Genomic DNA, 21,757 nt, shown 5'->3' on the forward strand with positions numbered 1-21,757 from the left:
TATAAAAGTGATTGAGAAGTTGCATATCCACTTTGTTAAATGGCCTCCTTTAAAAATTGAAAGTACAGGGAGGAGGGGTGTGTGGGAAAGGCGATACAAACTGAAGGGGTCACAAAATAAACAGATCAAAAACCTAATCAAAACCTTTGGATATGTATCTTTGCTGAAACTGATGTATGCTACATGCATCTCATGAATTTGGATAGTATTTTAGAACAATATCAACATCAAGCCTCAAAATGTGGAAAATTTAAGTAATCAACAAAATCAGGCTTAGCAATAAATCCCGCTTTCATAATACACAAAGAACTAAGAAGGTCAGTCAATACTTTTTCAAAGTTTACTCAGAACATTAAACATTTTCTTGAATTTAAATGGTGGTGACACACAGCCAATTTCTTTCAACATAATCTTAGAATATATTCATGTTAATATATCAAATGCCATAATGAGAGGTAATGGGGGAAATTCTAAGAATTCAAATCAAAAATATTTAAAAGTTTCCCCTATTAAAAATACTTAACCTGTCCAGGAAATCAGCAAATTAATATTTGGAAAAAAAATCTTTAATATTTGTGCTTTTTGTGCACAAAATTAATATCTCTGATAAGATGAAAGCGATATATTTTTTCCTCTTTGGGGCAAATAATAGTCTTGGCAACAATTAGACAGTATCAAAGAATGACCTTGCTTGTACTCTGAAAACGTTTGAATGCATGACAGTCCTACTGCTCACCAGATAATTCCCGTTTATTTGCAACTCCAAACTCTCAAGACGTCAAACTGATTTCAGAATTTGCAGTCTGTCACAGTTCCCCTGGTTGCATTGCTAGGTCATTTATCCGAGTACTTCTCTTCCCCAACCTTCTAGCCCACCTAGCACAGGGGGTATGAACATTGCATTAACTGACAAGTTAAACTTCATTAAAGTTAATGAAATGTTTTGAAAGATTACAATATTTTAAAAAGTGGCATCATCCTTTACCATGGGTTCCTCCTTGGAAAGTGCAATAAATGCTTACAAAAAGAAAGTGCTGCTAGCAGCAATCGTTGTGTTCTGTGTAGTGCATCTCTGTAAACGTCTTTCAAACTGTACAGAAAAAAACCCTATAAAACAAAATTCAGGCGCTTTGGATTTCTTTCCCCATTCTGAAGAAAATAAAAGTAGCTTTCCTCTGAAGTCCCGGGATGTGCATTTACTTTCTTCAGACCTGACATGGTGAGCCTTCTGTAGAGGGACTGTCCAACTCCTGGGCACCTGATGGCATCACAGTGTGCTGCTGTGAAATTTCAACTGTTGGACTAGGAGTATATGGGGGAGGAGCATCACTCAAACTGCAAGCATCATACCCCTCTGGTATAGACAAAGCACGAGCCTCTTCAATACTGCTGGTAGCATGTTCTGTGTATGGCGGTGGTTTTAAGTCATCTGTAGGGGCAAATTTTACACAAAAATTATGTATTAAAAAGTCTCAGTATACAATATCACAGCATATTTGTAAAACATGGTGGTACAATCCCTTGGTCCCATCTACCTCCATCCTTCCCTTATCTGTTTACATGTATCACGTAATAAAGTCTGCCTCTACTGTTCCTACTTCAACCAGTTCCACCACTCCCCCAGTCCTTACATGTTGCCACCTATCAACAATCAAGCCTTCATCTCTATACTCCCCCAACTCCCCAGCTTCATTTACCTATTCTTCCCCAACTTACCTGGTTCTACCCTATTTTACTTCTAAACACCGGCCACCTCCCTTCCACATCCGTGGTGATACAGGGTTTCAGCCCAAAATGTCACCCAACCCTTTGTGTCTACAGATGCTGCTTCATCCAGAGTTCAAGTATTTTTTTTCCCAATTACAGTTGCTCCAGATTTCAACATCTGCAGGTCATCATGTACACACTGTTGTTGTAGGAACACAACATGCCATAAAATCTCCAAACCTTACAATAACTAACCCACATGTTGTTGATTACAAAAAGTATGATGCCTTCTGAACAAAATGTACTGTCCAAAGAACTAGGAATTCCTGAATTAAAAATTAACATGTACCTGTCTGACCTCTTGGCACTGCTTCATATGGAGGTGGCACTTCTAATTGGCTGTAAGAAGGAGCATGTGGCAGGGATCCAGAAGGTTCTCCAACTGAACCATCATCCTGCCCACCATACCAACTATACCACATGGGACTCTGTAACAAAATTAAGAAGGATGACTTTAGATTAATCTTATGGGGAAGAAATGTATATTCATGTATATTCAATGTTTTTTTAAATGCTGAAGTAGTACAAAACTCACATTTTTATACAATAAAAGTTCCAATAACCTATTATTCCCATCTGTAAAAACTGGGACTATATAACTTCAAAAACATTTACAACCTTTCAACTGTAAGAGCAAAATTTCAAAGCATGTTGCATTGTATTCAGATCAAATCTTGTGATGCTATTAAATCAGAATAATCCATCTCCAGGTTTATGTTGTTCCCACTTTCAATGTTTACCTGTACATGCATATCAAAGAATAATGACACAATTAAGTATCTTTAGTGGCACAATCAAGATACAATATGCCAAAGCCTACATCATAGCATGGTTTAGCTAATCAGAAATAACGTTTGCCTCAAATGGCCAGCCAATTTTAGTTTGCATACTGAAAAACGACACCTTGAGAAAATATGCTATTTTAGATCTAGCAATAAACAATGAGAAAGATTAACTAATTCCCTTGTAGAGAAGGAGTCCATGTGAAACTGGAGCAATTGTAATCTTAAATAGAAGCAAGAGGCGGAGAGGGAAGAGGTAAAAGAAGCTCAGAGAGAAGCTGTTTTTTTTAAACTGATCGGGGCAAAGAGGCTAGACTGCGCAGGTGTGTGACGTAGCGCGCCACAGGTTTAAAAGAAAGACCGCCGTATACATGGGCCATCGGCGTCGCGGCCATCGTTGGAGTGGACTGAGGCAGAGTGGGACGGCTTTGGCTCAATCAGGCTTCGGCGAGAACAGGCAGAGGCGAGGTTTGAACGGGGCACGGCTGTACAAGTGCATGAAAGTCGGCCTCTGAGATCAGCGGGGGAATTTAAAAAGCAAGCAGAGGCTGAGTATGAGCTTCACTCCAGGTGAGGTAAGCCGGGTAAGCTCCTTTAATTAATCTAATTAGCTTAGGAGTAGGTAATGGAGGCAGCAGTTAGGGCAGTTGAGTGCTCCGTTTGCAGTATGTGGGAAGTCAGGGCGAGCACTGTTGTCCCTGATGACTACACCTGCAAAAGGTGCATCCAGCTGCAGCTCCTGATAAACCGTGTTAGGGAACTGGAGCTGGATGAAGTTCGGATCATTGGGCAGGCAGAGGCAGAAATAGACAGGAGTTTCAGGGAGATAGTCACCCCTAGGAGTCAGGAGACAAGTAGTTGGGTGCCTGTCAGGAGAGGGAAGGGGAATAGACAGGAAGAGCAGAGCACCCCTGTGGCCATTCCCATCAACAATAAGTATACCGTTTTGGATACTGTTGGTGGGTATGACCTACCAGGGACAAGTTGCAGTGGTTGCATCTCTGGCACCGAGACTGGACCCTCAGCTCAGAAGGGAAGAGGAGAGCAGTAGTGATAGGGGATTCGATAGGGGGACAGAGAGGAGGTTCTGTGGAAGAGATCGAGAATTCCGGATGGTCTGTTGCCTCCCCGGTGCCAGGGTCCGAGATATCGCAGATCGAGTTCTCAGTATTCTCAAGAGGGAGGGTGAGCAGCCGGATGTCGTGGTCCATGTAGGGACCAATGATGTGGGTAGGAAGAATGAGGAGGTCCTGAAAGGTGAGTTTAGTGAGCTAGGTACCAAGTTAAAGGACAACACCTCCAGGATAGCAATCTCAGGATTGCTACCAGTGCCACGTGCAGGTGGATTTAGAAATAGTAAGATAGTGCTGATCAACACGTGGCTGAAGACATGGTGCAGGAGGGAGGGCTTCAGATTTATAGATAATTGGGCAGTTTTCCAGGGAAGGTGGGACCTGCTCCGGCGGGACAGTTTACATCTGAACTGGAGGGGGACAAGTATTCCTGCAGGTAGGTTTGCTAGAGAGGCTCCAGTGGATTTAAACTAGATACGAGGGGGAAGGGGAACCAGAGTGTAGGAACAGATGTATGGGAGAAGGAAGAAAAAGAAAACAGTAAAGTTCTTTGTACTGTTAGAGATAAACAGAGAGGAAGAGGGAGAATTTCTTAAAATGCATCTATTTTAATGCTAGGAGCATTGTAAGAAAGGTGGATGAGCTTAGAGCATGGATTGATACCTGGAAATATGATGTTGTAGCTATTAGTGAAACATGGTTGCAGGAGGGGTATGATTGGCAACTAAACATTGCTGGATTTCGTTGCTTCAGGCGTGATGGGACAAGAGGGGGAGGTGTTGCGTTGATTGTCAGAGAAAATATTACAGCAGTGCGCTGGCAGGATAGATTACAGGGCTCGTCTAGGGAGACTATTTGGATGGAATTGAGGAATGGGAAAGGTGAAGTAACACTTATAGGGGTGTATTATAGACCACCTAATGGGGAGCGAGAATTGGAGCAGCAAATTTGCAAGGAGATAGCAGATATTTGTAGTAAGCACAAGGCTGTGATTGTGGGAGATTTTAATTTTCCACATATAGACTGGGAAGCCCATACTGTAAAAGGGATGGATGGTTTGGAGTTTGTAAAATGTGTGCAGGATAGGTTTTTGTAGCAATACATAGAGGTACCAACTGGAGAAGGGGCAGTGTTGGATCTTCTGTTAGGGAATGAAATAGGTCAAGTGACGGAGGTATGTGTTGGGGAGCACTTCAGATCCAGTGATCACAATGCCATTAGTTTCAATATAATTATGGAGAAGGATTGGACCGGACCCAGGATTGAGATTTTTGATTGGAGAAAGGCTAACTTTGAGGAGATGCAAAAGGATTTAGAAGGAGTGAATTGGGACAATTTGTTTTATGGGAAGGATATAATAGAGAAATGGAGGTCATATAAAGGTGAAATTTTGAGGGTACAGAATCTTTATGTTCCTGTTAGGTTGAAAGGAAAGGTTAAAAGTTTGAGAGAGCCATGGTTTTCAAGGGATATTGGAAACTTGGTTAGGAAAAAGAGAGATATCTACAATAAATATAGGCAGCATGGAGTAAATGAGATGCTCGAGGAATATAAAGAATGTAAGAAGAAATTAGAAAAGCTAAAAAAAGATACGAGGTTGCTTTGGTAAGTAAGGTGAAAATAAATCCAAAGGGTTTCTACAGTTATATTAATAGCAAAAGGATAGTGAGGGATAAAATTGGTCCCTTAGAGAATTAGAGTGGACAGCTATGTGTGGAGCTGAAAGAGATGGGGGAGATTCTGAACAATTTCTTTTCTTCGGTATTCACTAAGGAAAAGGATATTGAATTGTGTAAGGTAAGGGAAACAAGTAGGGAAGTTATGGAAACTATGACAATTAAAGAGGAGGAAGTACTGGCGCTTTTAAGGAATATAAAAGTGGATAAATCTCCGGATCCTGACAGGATATTCCCTAGGACCTTGAGGGAAGTTAGTGAAGAAATAGCAGGGGCTCTGACAGAAATATTTCAAATGTCATTAGAAACGGGGATGGTGCCGGAGGACTGGTGTAGTGCTCATGTGGTTCCATTGTTTAAAAAGGGTTCTAAGAGTAAACCTAGCAATTACAGGCCTGTCAGTTTGATGTCAGTGGTGGGTAAATTAATGGAAAGTATTCTTAGAGATGGTATATATAATTATCTGGATGGACAGGGTCTGATTAGGAACAGTCAGCATGGATTTGTGTGTGGAAGGTTATGTTTGACAAACCTTATTGAATTTTTTGAAGAGGTTACGAGGAAAGTTGACGAGGGTAAAGCAGTGGATGTTGTCTATATGGACTTCAGTAAGGCCTTTGACAAGGTTCCACACGGAAGGTTAGTTAGGAAGGTTCAATTGTTAGGTATTAATATTGAAGTAGTAAAATGGATTCAATAGTGGCTGGATGGGAAATGCCAGAGAGTAGTGGTGGATAACTGTTTGTCAGATTGGAGGCCAGTGACTAGTGGTGTGCCTCAGGGATCTGTACTGGGTCCAATGTTGTTTATCATATACATTAATGATCTGGATGATGGGGTGGTAAATTGGATTAGTAAGTATGCAGATGTTACTAAGGTAGGTGGCATTGTGGATAATGAAGTAGGTTTTCAAAGCTTACAGAGAGATTTAGGCCAGTTAGAAGAGTGGGCTGAAAGATGAAAGATGGAGTTTAATGCTGATAAGTGTAAGGTGCTACATTTTGGTAGGAATAATCCAAATAGGACATACATGGTAAATGGTAGTGCATTGAAAAATGCAGTAGAACAGAGTGATCTAGGAATAATGGTGCATAGTTCCCTGAAAGTGGAATCTCATGTGGATAGGGTGGTGAAGAAAACTTTTGGTATGCTGGCCTTTATAAATCAGAGCATTGAGTATAGGAGTTGGAATGTAATGTTAAAATTGTACAAGGCATTGGTAAGGCCGAATTTGGAGTATTGTGTACAGTTCTGGTCATTGAATTATAGGAAAGATGTCAACAAAATAGACAGAGTACAGAGAAGATTTACTAGAATGTTACCTGGGTTTCAGCACCTAAGTTACAGGGAAAGGTTGAACAAATTAGGTCTTTATTCTTTCGAGCGTAGAAGGTTGAGGGGGGACTTGATAGAGGTATTTAAAATTATGACGGGGTTAGATAGAGTTGACATGAATAGGCTTTTTCCATTGAGAGTAGGGGAGATTCAAACAAGAGGACATGAGTTGAGACTTAGGGGGCAAAAGTTTAAGGGTAAAGCGAGGTGGGATTTCTTTACTCAGAGAATGGTAGCTGTGTGGAACAAGCTTCCAGTAGAAGTGGTAGAGGCAGGTTCGGTATTGTCATTTAAAGTAAAATTGGATAGGTATATGGACAGGAAAGGAATTGAGGGTTATGAGCTGAGTGCGGGTCAGTGAGACTAGGTGAGAGTAAGCGTTTGGCATGGACTAGAAGGGCCGAGATGGCCTGTTTCCGTGCTGTAATTGTTATATAGTTATATGAAAGAGGACAGTAAAATGTTTGTATTTGACTGTCCTGGTCTAATCTAATACTAAAATTGGATCAAAATTACACATGGAGAACTGTGTGGTCCCAGTCTAATAGACTGGGATAAAAAAAAATTTGTGTTTGTTCACTGTAACATTTAAAGGTTTCCTGGTGTTTAATGAACACTACAATAAATAATAAACAGGACAATAGGGCAGTAAGGTGTCAGTCCAGGCTCTGGGTCTTTACATTTTACTAACATAAAAGCAAAAGACAGAGCATACAACAGAGCGAAAATTAGTGGTAAGACAGGATTGGGAAACTTGTAAAACCTACAGAGCAACCAAAAGAATAATTAGGAGGGAAAAGATGAAATATGAAAGTAAGCTAGCAAACTATTAAAGAGGATAGTAAAAGTATGTAAAAAATAAAAGAGAATGAGAGTGGATATAGGACTGCTGAAAATGAGGCTGGAGAAATAATAATGGGGGACAAAGAGATGGCAGATGAACTAAATGAATATCTTGCATCAGTTTTCACTGAGGAAGAAGACACTTACAGTGTGCCAGATGTTTAAGGGTGTGAGGGAAGAGAAATGAGTGCAGTTACTATTACAAGGGAGAAGGTGCTTAAAAGGCTGAAGGACCGAAGAATACATGAGTCCCCTGGACCAGATGAACTGAAAAAGGTAGTGGTACAGATTGTGGAGGCATTAGTAAAGATCTTTCAAAAATCATTGAACTCTGACATGGTGCCAGAGGACTGGAAAATTGCAAATATCACTCTACTCTTTAAGGAAGAAGGCAGCAGAAAGGAAATTATAGACATTTAGCCTGACATCAGTGGTTGGGAAGATGTTGGAGTCAATTGTTAAAGATGAGGCAATGGAGTACTTGCTAGCACCGGACAAGATAGGACAAAGTCAGCATAGTTTATTTAAGCAAAAATCTTGTCTGACAAACCTGCTGGAATTCTTTGAGGAGATTACAAGTAGGATACATAAAGGGGATGCACAGGATGTTATATATTTGGACTTTCAGAAGGCCTTTGACAAGGTGTCACACATAAGGCTGCTTACCAAGCTAAGAGCCCATCGTATTACAGGGAAGTTACTAACATGGTTCGAGCATTGGTTGATTGGTAGGAGGCAGTGAGTGGGAATAAAAGATCCCTATCTGGTTGGCTGCCAGTGACTAGTGGTGGTTTCGCAGGAGTCAGTGTTGGGACCGCTTCTTTTTATGCTGTATATCAATGATTTAGATGATGGAATAGATGGCTTTGTTGCCAAGTTTGTAGAAGATATGAAAATTGGTGGAGGAGCAGGAAGTGTAGAGGAAACAGGTAGGCTGCAGAAGGACTTAGACAGATTAGGAGAACGGGCAAGAAAGTGGCAAATGAAATACAATGTTGGAAAATGCATGATTGTGCACTTTGGTAGTAGAAATAAATGTGCAGGCCATTTTCTAAACGGGGAGAAAATCCAAAAATCTGAGATGCAAAAGGACTTGGGAGTCCGTGTGCAGAACACTCTAAAGGTTAACTTGCAGGTAGAGTCACTGGTGAGGAAGGCAAATGCAATGTTAGCATTCATTTGAAAAGGTCTAGAACACAAGAGCAAGGATGTGATGCAGAGGCTTTAATGCACCTATGAGGCCTCACCTTGAGCATTATGAACAGTTTTGGGCTCCTCATCATCTAAGAAAAGATGTGCTGGCATTGGAGAGGGTTCAGAGGAGGTTCACAAGGATGATTCTGCGAATGAAAGGGTTATCATACAAGGATTTTTTGATAGTTCTGGGTCTGTACGTGGTGGAATTTGGAAGGATGGGGGGGGGGGGGATCTCTTTGAAACCTTTCGAAACCTGTTGAAAGCCCAAGACAGAAGATGTAGAAAGGATATTTCCCCATGGTGGGGAAGTCTAGGATAAGAGGGGACAGCGTCAGGATAGAAGGGCGTCCATTTAAAACAGATGTGGAGAAATTTATTTAGCCAGAGGCTGGTGAGCTTGTGGAATTTATTACCACAGGAGGCTTTGGAGGCCAGGTTGTTGGGGGTGTTTCAGGCAGAGTTTGATAGGTTCTTAATTGAACGCAACATCAAAGGGTACGAGGAGAAAGCCAGGGAATGGGGTTGAGGAAGGGGGGATAAAAAAGTTCAGCCATGATTGAATGGTGGAGCAGACTCTATGGGCCAAATGGTCAAATTCTGCTCCTATGTCTTATGGTCTAATTTCAGAGTTGTATACTTTTATAATAAATAAACCTTTGAACTCACAAAATGTTGAAACTTGAAGTGGATGGGTTACAGCAACAGAAAACCACAAATACACTCAGTGGCCACTTTATTCAGAGGTTTACAGGATATACCTAATAAATTTGCCACTGAGTGTATATTCCTTTATTTCGGGAGCCACTTCTCAAAGACAGTCATTCACAACAAAATTATTATCATCTCAGCACAGCCTTTGGCCATGTAATATCTCAAACCCAGCATATGGTGATCTCTGCCCTCCTATTCACTTATGAGACATGGAATACCCATAGCATTACTTCGAAACAACCTGAGATCACAAGACACAGGAGTAGAATTTGGCGATTTGGCCCATTGAGTCTGCTCCACCATTCAATCATGGCTGATTTATTTTTCATCTCAACCCCATTCTCCTGCCTTCTTCCCGAACCTTTGATGACCTAGGTAATCAAAAACCCAGCGATTTCTGCTTTTAAAATACCCAATGATATGGCCTCCACAGCTGACTGTGGCAATGAATACCATAGATTCACCTCCCTCTGGCTAAAGAAAATTGTCTTCATCTTTGTTATAAAGGGACATCCTTCTATTCTGAGGCTGCATTCTCTGGTCCTAGACTCACCCACTATTGGAAACATTATCTCTACATCCACTCTATTTAGGCCTTTCAATCCAGAGATACACCGACTCCACCACTCTGCCTCTCCAAAATCCTCTAGATCAATTTAGTAGGATAAGCAAACCCATGTTATTGTCATCCATCCTTGCCAACATCTCCAAATGAAATCAGTCAGCTTCGAATGTCAGTCTGGTGTCAGGCACACTAGACTTCAAAACAGACTCTCCATACTTGTATCTCTGAGATGAAAAGAAATTACTAGGTGGATCAAGGTAAAGATTCAAGGATGTTCTCACAGCCTCCTTGAAAAAGAGCAAAGTCCCCACTGACTCCTGGGTATCTCCTCTCCAGGGTTGTTCAAATTGAAAAGCAGAATGGGGTTGAGGATGGTACTGAATTTGAAAGGAACACCTCAAAGTGCTGTGGAAAGAAAACACTGCCTTTCAAACTAACTACTTACACATCCCTTGAAGTACCTGCTGTCCTATCTCTGACAGAGGTTGCCGACTCCATATTGGTCTCATCAGTCACCTCAATAATTAGAATATAGATTGTTATTGTATAGTGTCATTAAACATTGGCTAGATCACAAAGCCCTGGGTGTATAAATGTACTGGAGTAGGTGCAGAGGAGGATCTCAATGAAATGTCATATTCTCAACGGCTGTGACAAGGTAGATGCTTGAAGGATAATGTAACCAATATTGAAATAATAATAAAATGTCTGACATACTCAGGTCACACAGCAGCCACAGAGAGATCTTGAACTGTTGAGTATTTCCTGCAATTTTGGTTTATATTTCACATTTCTAATATCAACAGGCTTTGTTAATTTTACAATAATTGTTATTGAAACCCTCCCCCAAATTAGGAAAAAAGTAAATATACACAATTGAGCACCAAAGCGTGCTAAATCTTTGGAATTCTCTAGTCCAAATTGCAGAAATTATATACTTTAGGGTGTCAAGAGAAAAACAAGACTTGGGAACAATGTATGAAACTTTATTTGGTGTGGATCAGATATGATAATGAGTGTCAAGAGCAGGCTTAGAAAGGTCTGTTTTTATTCCATGTGTTCCCCAAATGAGCCCCACAGTTACTTTGAAGCTGCGCTAAAATCAAGGGAATTACACCCTTCCAGTGTAGAAGAAGGAGATACAAGAGGAAGAATCTAATAAAACACTGTACATTCCATTCTAAAGACTGTTTTAATAAGATCCATTGCAACAGTTACTTTGTGTGTGAAGAGATCACATCAATTCAGAGGAAAAATTAGCCTTATAAAATAGTCTAACATCAGTATAACTGTTGCAGTTGTTCCTCACAAATAAAGAGTAATTATTGAATTACAAGCTTAACATGATTGCTGGATATTGAAGATATACTGGCTCTACAGTAATATTTTGCATTCCCCACATTTCCTGCAATTATTCAATTAAAATTTCCACTTCAAGCCTCCCTCCAGCTCATGCCAAGAATGTTGAAATAGCTGTATGTTAGGCTCTGTTTCAAGGCACCTAGAGCATTTTAACTAGGTTTCATGTTTTCAATTGCACACTGAACATTCTCCCATCTTTTTCTATTTTTCCCTATACATTATGGATCTCCTATGAAGTTCTTTCAAACTTTTGTTTGTAAAGGTTCTGCTGGATTTACAACACAAGATGAGAGATACATTCCGTGCTTTGCTCATTCCCTTCAGCAGTTTTTTAAAAAAAAGTTCAACATCAGATTTTTAAGCAATAGATCCGCCACTTACTTTCAGACATTTAGATTTAAAACACAGCTGTTTGTTCTAATAATTGGCTGGCACCACTATTAATTGTATTCAGAGACACATGACAATTTGACGTGACCATCTATCTTTTCCGCTTCCCTGTTAAAATAACCAAAATGGGTAGGTTGGAATACTGTACTAATTTTCCAAACTACCAAATTCCTATCTCATGACGCATATTCAAGAAGCCTGTGGGGAATTTACCCTGCCTTGCAACATTTTCAGAATGCTGGTTCATAATACAATGTGAAACTACAGCCAAGACTCCATTCAGTGAAAGCTATTACAGGCCACACGGCGGACCAAATGGCTTCCTTTGTACTGCAGATTTCTATAAGGATTCTTTTGCTTCATTCCACTGCCTCCAGCACATCCTTAGGTTGTGCTGGTTGTTAATGCAAATGACACATTTCAGAATCGGAATCAGGTTTAATATCATTATCATATGTTGTGCTATTTGTTACTTAGCAAGAGCAGTACAGCGCAATTCATTGTAGTAACTATAATTACAATAATATATATTTATGTAAAAATAGTTCAAAAAGAGAGCAAAAAGAAGAAAAAAGTAGTGAGGCATGTGTCATAAGTGTGTTCATTGTCAGATGGCAGAGAAGAAGTTGTTCCTAAAATGTTGTGCTGCCTTTGGGCTCCTATTCCTCCTTGATGGTAGCAAAGAGAAGAGAGCATTACCTAGATGATGGGGGTCCTAAATGATGGATGCTGTCTTCTCGAGGCATCGCTCCTTGAAGATGCCCTTGAGGCTGGGTAGGCTAGTGCGTATAATAGAGATGGCTGAGTTTACAACTTTCTGCTACTTTTTCTAATCCTATGCGGCGGCATACCAGACGATGTGACCAGTTAGAATACTCTCCACAGTACGTCTATTGAAATTTGCTAGTCTTTGGTGTCAGAGCGAGTCTCCTCAAACCCCTAATGAAGTACAGCCACTGTTGTGCTTTCTATGTAATTTCATCAAACTGTCTGGCCCAGGATAGATCTTCAGAGATGTTGACACCCAGGAACTTAAAACTGCTCACCCTTTCCATGATAGATCCCTCAATGAGGAATGGTGTGTATTCTCACGACTTCCCTTTCCTGAAGTCCACAATCAATTTCTTGGTTTTGGTTGTGAAACTACTCAACCAGCTGATCTATCCCACTCAAGTCAAGTCAACTTTTATTGTCATTTTGACCATAACTGCAGGTACAGTGCATAGTAAAAATGAGACACCGTTTTTCAGGACCATAGTTTACATGACACAGTACAAAAACTAGATTGAACTATGTAATAAAAAAAAAACAGAGAAAGCTACACTAGACTACAGACCTACACTGGACTGCAGAAAGTGCACAGAAACAGTGTCGGCATTACAATAAATAATAAACAGGACAGTAGGGCAAGGTGTCAGTCCAGGCTTCGGGTATTGAGGAGTCTGATAGCTTGGGGGAAGAAACTGTTACATAGTCTGGTCGTGAGAGCCCGAATGCTTCGGAGCCTTTTCCCAGACGGCAGGAGGGAGAAGAGATTGTATGAGGGGTGCATGGGGTCCTTCATAATGCTGTTTCCTTTGCGGATGCAGCGTGTAGTGTAAATGTCCGTGATGGCGGGAAGAGAGACCCCGATGATCTTCTCAGCTGACCTCACTATCCACTGCAGGGTCTTGCAATCCGAGATGGTGCAATTTCCGACCCAGGCAGTGATGTAGCTGCTCAGGATGCTCTCAATACAACGCCTGTAGAATGTGATGAGGATGGGGAGGTGGGTGGGAGATGGACTTTCCTCAGCCTTCGCAAAAAGTAGAGACGCTGCTGGGCTTTCTTTGCTATGGAGCTGGTGTTAAGGGACCAGGTGAGATTCTCCGTCAGGTGAACACCAAGAAATTTGGAGCTCTTTATGATCTTTACCAAGGAGCCATCGATGTTTAGCAGGGAGTGGTCGCTCCATGCCCTCCTGAAGTCAACAACCATCTCTTTTGTTTTGTTCACATTAAGAGACAGGTTGTTGGCTCTGCACCAGTCCGTTAGCAGCTGCACCTCCTCTCTGTAAGCTGGCTCGTCATTGTTGCTGATGAGACCCACCATGGTCATGTCATTGGCGAACTTGATGATGTGGTTCGAGCTGTGTGTTGTAGCACAGTCGTGGGTCAACAGAGTGAACAGCAGTGGACTGAGCACACAGCCCTGGGGAGCCCCCATGCTCAGTGTGATGGTGTTGGAGATGCTGCTCCCGATCCGGACTGACTGAAGACTCCCAGTCAGGAAGTCTAGGGTCCAGTTGCAGAGGGAGGTGTTTAGGCCCAGTAGGCTCAGCTTTCCAATCAGTTTCTGAGGGATGATTGTGTTGAATGCTGAACTAAAGTCTATGAACAGCATCTGAACATATGTGTCTTTTTTATCCAGGTGGGTTAGGGCCAGGTGGAGGGTGGTGGCAATGGCGTCATCTGTTGAACGGTTGTGACGCTACGCTAACTGCAGGGGGTCCAGTGAGGGGGGCAGCAGGGTCTTGATATGCCTCATGACGAGCCTCTTGAAACACTTCATGATGATGGATGTGAGTGCAACGGGACGGTAGTCATTTAGGCAGGACACTGAAGACTTCTTCGGCACGGGGACGATGGTGGCGGCCTTGAATCACGTTGTAATGGTGGTGCTGCTCAGGGAGATGTCGAAGATGTCAGTGAGAACATTTGCTAGCTGGTCTGCACATCCTCTGAGCACTTTACCAAGGATGTTGTCTGGTCCAGCATCCTTCCGTGGGTTGACCCTGCACAGGGTTCTTCTCACGTCGGCCATGGAGAGACACAGCACCTGGTCATTCGCAGGAGGGGTGGACTTCCTTGCCGCCACGTCATTTTCCGCCTCAGACCAGGCATAGAAGTTATTCAGCGCATTTGGGAGGGAGGCATCACCTGCACAGTCAGGTGATGTCCTGGATGCCCTTCCACATGCGCCGCGTGTCGCCGCTGTCCTGGAAGTGGCTGTGGATTAGCTGGGCATGTGCACGCTTTGCCCCTCTGATGACTCGGGACAGTTTGGCCCTTGCTGTTGTTAGAGCTGCCTTGTCACCTGACCTGAAGGCGGAGTCGCGGGACCTCAGCAGTGCACGCACCTCTGCGGTCATCCATGGCTTCTGGTTAGCACGTATAGTGATGGTCTTGGACAGAATAACATCATCAATGCACTTGCTGATGTAGCTGGTCACTGATGCTGTGTACTCCTCTAAGTTGGTAGAGTCGCCATCAGTTGCAGCCTCCCTGAACATGTGCCAGTCAGTGTGCTCAAAGCAGTCTTGAAGAGCAGAGATGGCTCCTGCTGGCCAGGTTTTCACCGGCTTCTGAACTGGTCTGGAGCGCCTGGCGAGCGGTCTGTATGCTGGGATTAGCATAACAGAGATGTGGTCTGAGTATCCGAGGTGGGGGCAGGGCTCTGCCCGGTACACATCGGGGATGTTTGTGTAAAACCAGGTTCAATGTGTTCTCCCCCCTCGTTGCAAAGTCCACATACTGATGGAATTTGGGGAGCACTGACTTAAGGTTCACGTGGCTAAAATCACCGGCGACAATAAACAGACCATCAGGGTGTGCGTTCTGCAGTTCGCTAATAGCCCCGTACAGTTCACAGAGCGCCTCCTTAGCATTAGTGCTGGGGGGAATGTAGACACCGAATATAAGGACAGAGGTGAATTCCCGTGGCAAATAAAACTCCATCTGAAATTCTGCCAACAATAACTGTCATCGGCAAATTTACAAGTGGCGTTTGAGCTATGCCTAGCTGCGTGCTAGCACAGTCGAGGGTGTAGAGAGAGTAAAGCAGTGGACTCAGCATGCATCCTTGAGGTAAGCCAGTATTCATTGTCAGTGAGTAGGAGATGTCATATCCGATCCACACTGACTATCATCTTCCGGTGAAGAAGTCAAGGAACCAGTTGCAGAGGGAGGTATGGAGGCCCAGGCTTTAGAGCTTGTTGATTAGTACTAAGGATATGTTTGTGATGAGCGCTATGCTGAATTCCATAAGCAGCAAACTGTATTCACGAGAAAGTCTGACGATACTGGAAATCCAAATAACACACACAAAATGCTGGAAGAACTCAGCAGGCCAGGCAGCATCTATGGAAAAAAGTATAGTTAATGTTTCGAGCCAAGACCCTTCGGTGGGGAGTAGATTTAAAAGGTGGGGAAGGGGAGTGAGAAACACAAGGTGACAGGTGAAACTGGGAGAGGGAGAAATGAAGTAAAGAGCTGGGAAGTTGATTGGTGGAGATACAGGGCTTGAGAAGGGAGAGTCGGATAAGAGAGAACAGAAGGCCATGGAAGAAAGAAAGGGGGAAGGAGCACCAGAGGGAAGCAATGGGCAGGCAAGGAGATAAGGTGGGAAAAGGAAATGGAGAGGGGAATGGTGAAAGGAGGAGGGGGCATTACCAGAAGTTTGAGCAATTGATGTTCATGCCATCAGACTGGAGGCTAGCCAGATGGAATACAAGATGCACAAAATGCTGGAGGAACTCAGCAGGTCAGACAGACTCTATGGAAATTTGAAAATTAAATAGTTGACATTTCAGGCGGAGACCCTACTTCAGGACTGAAGAGGGGAAGATTTCAGAATAATAAGATAAGAGGAGGGGAAGGAGGCTAGCTGGAAGGCGATAGGTGAAGCCAGGTGGTTGACGTCATGAGGAGGCTCCTAGGGGAAGTGACAGGTGACAAGAGGTGAAAGGTTAGTGTGGGAAATGGCGGGGGGAGATAGAAGAGGTTTAAACAGAAAAGAGAAATCAATTCATGCCATTAGGTTGCAGGCTACTCAAACAGAATATAATGTGTTGCTCCTCCACCCGAGAGTGGATTCATCTTGACACAAGAAGGGGCCATAGGCTGACATACCACAACTGGAATGGAAATTGGAACTAAAGTGTTTGGCTACTGGGAAGCTCCCCATGTGGTGGATGGAGCGGAGGTGCTGAATGAAGTGGTCCCTCAATTATGACGGGTCTCATCAATGTAAAGGAGGCAGCTTTGGGAGTACTGGACAACAGACGACTGCAGCACATTCAAAGGAACAGCAGCCTGATGTAGGTATTACTATTGTCCAAGTGATCCAAGACCGACTGGAGAGACAGTGAGACTGCATCTGCTGTAGGCCTTTTGTGGCCATAGGCAAACTGCAGTGGGTCCAGGCCCTTGCTTAGGCAGGAACTGATTCTGGCCTCGACCAACACTTTAAAGCACTTCATTGCAGTAGATGTGAGTTCAACTGGGCGATGGTTGTGAGGCAGCTCTCTCTGCTCTTCTTGGTCACTGGTATGATTGTTGCCTTTTAAAGTAGGTGGGAACCTTCAACTGCAACAGTAAGAGAACAAAGATGTCCTTGAACACTCCCACCAGTTAGTTGGCACAAGTCTTCAGAGTCCTACCAGATACACCATCAGGACTTGATACCTTGCAAGGGTTCACCCTCATGAAAGATGTTCTGATGTTGGCCTCTAAGACAAAGATCACAAGATGCCTCAGGGATTCGCACAGAGTAGTTTTATTCTCCCTTTCAAAGCATGTATAAAGGCGTTCAGCTCATCTGCGAGTAAAACATTACAGCCATCAATAATGAAAACGGCAGAAAACGCCATCGGCAGATAAAACAGACCCAAGTTGACCACTAGGTGATCTAGGTTGTGTGAGCAGGACTGAAATAGAAAACGTCACAGCTGTGCATCACAGTGAGTTAATCATGAAACGTACTCTGCCTCCTCTACCTTTAAAAGATTCGGCTGTCCTGTCTTGGTGGATGATGAATCCCTCAAGTTGCAGTGCTGTATCTGAACTGGTGAGGCATGTTTCTGCAAAGCAAAGTACACAACAGTCCCTGGTGACCCTCTGGTACAGCAATCTTGCTTTGAGGCTTTTAATTTCACTTTCCAGAGACTGTACATTCACCAGCAGAATAGTACTGAGTAGGGGTCCGAGGGCCTCAAACATGCATTCATTGTACGTTTCAATGTTCATTACACATGATGAATAAATTAATCTGAATCTGCTTCTTTACTATCTGATTTGATGGTTTTCTACAACCCAGATCACACCCATCCTCCATGGGTGAAAAACTTATCTGGTAAACCACAGCAGGTTACATACATATTTACCTCAGATGCATGTTAACAGCAACCAGCCAGCAATAAAGGTTGGTTTTAATGCCTATCCAAGGAGCTCAGTTTCAGCAGTAGGTGCTAACAGTTTAAGCTGGCTAGAAATTTAAGCCAGCTTGGCACTGCTTAAGGGAAAGGCTGGAACTCATTCCACAACTGACAAAGCAGTTCTGGAAGATAAAAGATAATATACAGTGCCTATAAAATTATTCAACCTCCTCCCCCCCCACCGGCAGTTTTCATGTTTGATTGTTTTACAACATTGAATCACACTGGATTTAATCTGGCTTCTTTGATACTGATCAACAGAAGATGACTTTTGTGTCAAAGTGAAAACAGAACTCTACAAAGTGATCTAAATTAATGAAACACAAAATAGTTGATTACCTAAGTACTTGCCCCCTACAAGTCAGTATTTAGTAGATGCAATTATAACCTGGAGTCTCTGTGGATACGTCTCTTATCAGGTTTGCATATCTGGACACTGCAGATTTTTCCCCATTCTTCTTTACGAAACTGCTCAAGCTGTCATATTGCATGAAGATTGTGAGTGAACAGCCCTTTTCAAGTCCAACCACAGATTCTCAATTGGATTGAGGTCTGTATCCTGACATAGCCACTCCAGGATGATAACTTTGGTGTTTTTAAGCCATTCATGTGTAGCTTTGGCTTTATGCTTGGGGTCATGGTCTTGCTAGAAAACAAACCTCCCAAGTCACAGTTCTCTTGCAGACTGCAACAGGTTTTCCTCCAGGATTTCCCTGTATTTTGCTGCATTCATTGTACCCTCTACCTTCACAAGCCTTCCAGGGCCTGCTGCAGTGAAGCATCCCCACAGCACGACGCAGCCATCTCACTAGGCTGTTGGGATGGTGTGTTTTTGATGATGTGTGGTATTTGGCTTATGCCAAACATAGCATCGAGTTTAATGACCAAAAAGCTCAAATTTTGGTTTCATCAGACTATAGAACCTTCCAGCTGATTTCAGAGTCTCCCATATGCCTTCTGGAAAACTCTAGCTGAAATTTCACGTGAGCCTTTTTCGAAAGTGGCTTTCTTTTTGCCACTCTCCCATAAAGCTGCAGCCGGCGAAGCATCCGGGCAACTTGTTGTATGCATGGTCTTTCCCATCTCAGCCACTGAAGCTCGTAACTCCTCCAGAGTTGTCATAGGCCTCTTGATGGCCTCCCTCACTCATCCCCTTTTTGCATGGTCACTCAGTTTTTGACAATTACTTGCTCTAGACAGATTTAGAGCTATCCAACTTCTCACTTGTGCTTTTCAATAACCTTTTTGTGGAGTTGCTTGCAGTGTTCTTTTGTCTTCACGGTGTAGTCTTTGCCAGGATACTGACCCACCAGCAGTTGCACCTTCCAGATGCAGGTGTATTTTTACTACAGTCAATAGAAACACCTTGACTACATTCAGGTTGATATATAGCTAGGACACCTTAACAGGTGACTTCTAAAACCAATTGGCTGCATGAGTGATGATTTGGCGTGTCAAATTAAAAGGGGTGAATACTTATACAATAATTTTGTGTTTTATAATTGCAATTAATTTAGATCATTTTGTAGCAATCTGTTTTCACTGACGCAACAGTCTTTTTCTGCTGATCAGTGTCGAAATCAGCTTAATTAAATCCACTATGATTCAATGTTGTAAAACAATAAAACATGAAAACTCCGGGGGGGGGGGGGGAATGAATGCGTTTTATAGGCATGAAAACAGCAAGCAAGCACCCAACTGTCAGATGCCACTGACATTAGCAGATATGTTGTGGGGGGGGGGGGGGGGGGGAGTGGAAAAATGAAACAAGACTCGAGGTGTAAAGAATTGTATCCCTCCTCCATCTCCTTTGTTCCAAAGAAAGCAACCCCAGTTTAGTCAGATCCCAAGAACAGAAAGATATGGCAATCAATTGTAAGCCACAAGGCCCACATTCCAAATAAGTGACAAACAGGAACTTAGTTTAATTGCACCTTACTGTGAAGCACTGCAAGATCTCACCAGACGCATTGTTAAGGATAACAACAATCTGCTCAGTTATTGTGACAGTTGACACTGCTCCTCTTGTACACCAATTCTGTAATGAAGTCCAAATGTAGGCCAATGTAGGACATGTTTTGTCCCGAGCATTCACCTGGTGGGCTTGTACAATGGAGGACTTAACAGAGCACCAATGGGTAGGTGTCATAATTACATGCCAGAAATCTGGCATTGGCCAGCAAGATTTGTGTAAGGAAGTGAAAGCTTTTGCGGTGAAAGTACATTTCTGGAATTTTATACAGCATGTTCGTCAGTCATTAGCTCCCTGCACCACTGGGGAAGTCCACAATCCAAGCAAACCCTAACCCTGCTCCACTCACAGCTGACACAGCTCCCCTCTCAGACTGAGATAATTAATGGGTCTCTCCTCCAATAGACCCCCATGATTTCTTCACTGCAGCAGCTTATTACCAGTTGACAGAAACTGCACCAATTTGGGAAGAAGAAGTTGCCAAAAAACAAACACAAAAGTAACAATGACAACAGCTACAGCCAAAATCATCAGAACAGCAACATCATTCCAGCCTTGAACTCCCGCCTACAGCGGATTCTGGTCAGTGCTTCCATGCTGAAGCCAACATATTTTATAAAGAGGCCCCCTGTGGGGGTATCACCCTCCTCTTCTCTTCCAGCAGGTTTGCTGGTTCTGTGCATTCCCTGCTGTGGCTAGAGCAAATAACTAAATGTAGATCTAGCTGCCAGCCTCCACACTGCCCAAAGACAAACCCAGCTCTCCTGCCAATTTATCATCAACATAATAAAGAGTACAAAAAAACTATGGGATTACATCTACAATTAGATTCCAGGATTTTCATGCTTAACAAAGGATGTTAACTGTATTGTTACAAACCAAATGAGTAATGCTGATCAAATCAGTGTGGCATGATGATGAATGTATTCTCAGAGAAGAGACAATTTGCCTGTTTTGCTTGGAGCCAAATTTTGCTGCCATAGAAAGTTTTTGAGAAACCAAAATCAAATAACTTATTCACTATTCATAGTACAGGAATTTGATTTAATCAACAAACCTGGTATTGCAGCATGCTTCTGGGTCTCACTACATTTATAATTGTTAACACTTCTAGTAAACTGAGAAATGCCAGTTCCTTCTCAGCCATGATTCTGTGTCCTCTTGTGATTCCTGATACAATCGACATGACACTGCACAAGCTAGAACATTGTGGTTTCAGTCATTTTTAAGACATTTTAGACGTTGTAAGTAACATTCTTAGCTCAAGGTTAAAAACTGCTTTAATTTGCCTTTGCAGTTTCACAAGGAAGCAAAGAGCAATGCCCACTTACATTTTGTTGCTCACAGAGTTGATGTAGATAAGCTCTTCCCCCAACAATCACGATCTGTGCGTTCCGTGGATTGCTCAGATAAGCATCCAGTTGTCGCTGCCGTGAGCGATACCAGCAGATGTAGAAGAAGATTTTGACAATAATAAATATAATCACTATTCTGTTGGAAATAGAAGAACATTGATTACAAATCACATACATCTTGTAACAAAAGCATCCAGTCTTTGGCAAAATAACTTTGGATTACTGGGATCTCTTCTGGGACAAAGATAACTTGTACTAGAGGGACTGGTTGCACCTGAACCAGTGGGAGACCAATCTCCTGACGAGCAGATTTTTGGTGCAAATTGGGAGGGGTTAAACTACATTTGCAGCAATGGGATCCGAAGTAGCTGGGAGGTGGCTGGAAGTTGAAACAGAATTAAATGGGAACCAGAGCACCAGGTCAGAAAGGGGAGGGATTGAGGGGCAGGTAGACACATTGTACATGGATCAATACACAGAACTATGATGTTCTTGCTGTTGGGAGTCTTGGTTGAGAGAGGGACGGGGCTGACTGC

At 42.7% G+C, this 21,757-nt stretch overlaps 1 protein-coding gene across 3 annotated transcripts in view; it reads right to left on the reverse strand.

Moving 5' to 3' along the window:
- Nucleotides 1-326: 326 nt before the first annotated feature.
- LOC140713695 (uncharacterized) overlaps nucleotides 327-21,757 on the reverse strand; it is a 68,746-nt gene continuing 47,315 nt past the window's right edge. For all 3 annotated transcript variants that reach the window (XM_073024091.1, XM_073024090.1, XM_073024092.1), the window contains exons 4-6: nucleotides 21,198-21,357; nucleotides 2,057-2,195; nucleotides 327-1,429 (exon numbers count right to left, since the gene is read on the reverse strand). In XM_073024091.1, coding sequence (XP_072880192.1) covers nucleotides 1,206-1,429; nucleotides 2,057-2,195; nucleotides 21,198-21,357 — 523 coding nt within the window. In that variant the 3' untranslated portion in view covers nucleotides 327-1,205. The remainder of the gene's footprint in view (nucleotides 1,430-2,056; nucleotides 2,196-21,197; nucleotides 21,358-21,757) is intronic.

This window comes from Hemitrygon akajei, chromosome 20 (genome assembly GCF_048418815.1).
Source record: "Hemitrygon akajei chromosome 20, sHemAka1.3, whole genome shotgun sequence".
NCBI lineage: Eukaryota > Metazoa > Chordata > Chondrichthyes > Myliobatiformes > Dasyatidae > Hemitrygon > Hemitrygon akajei.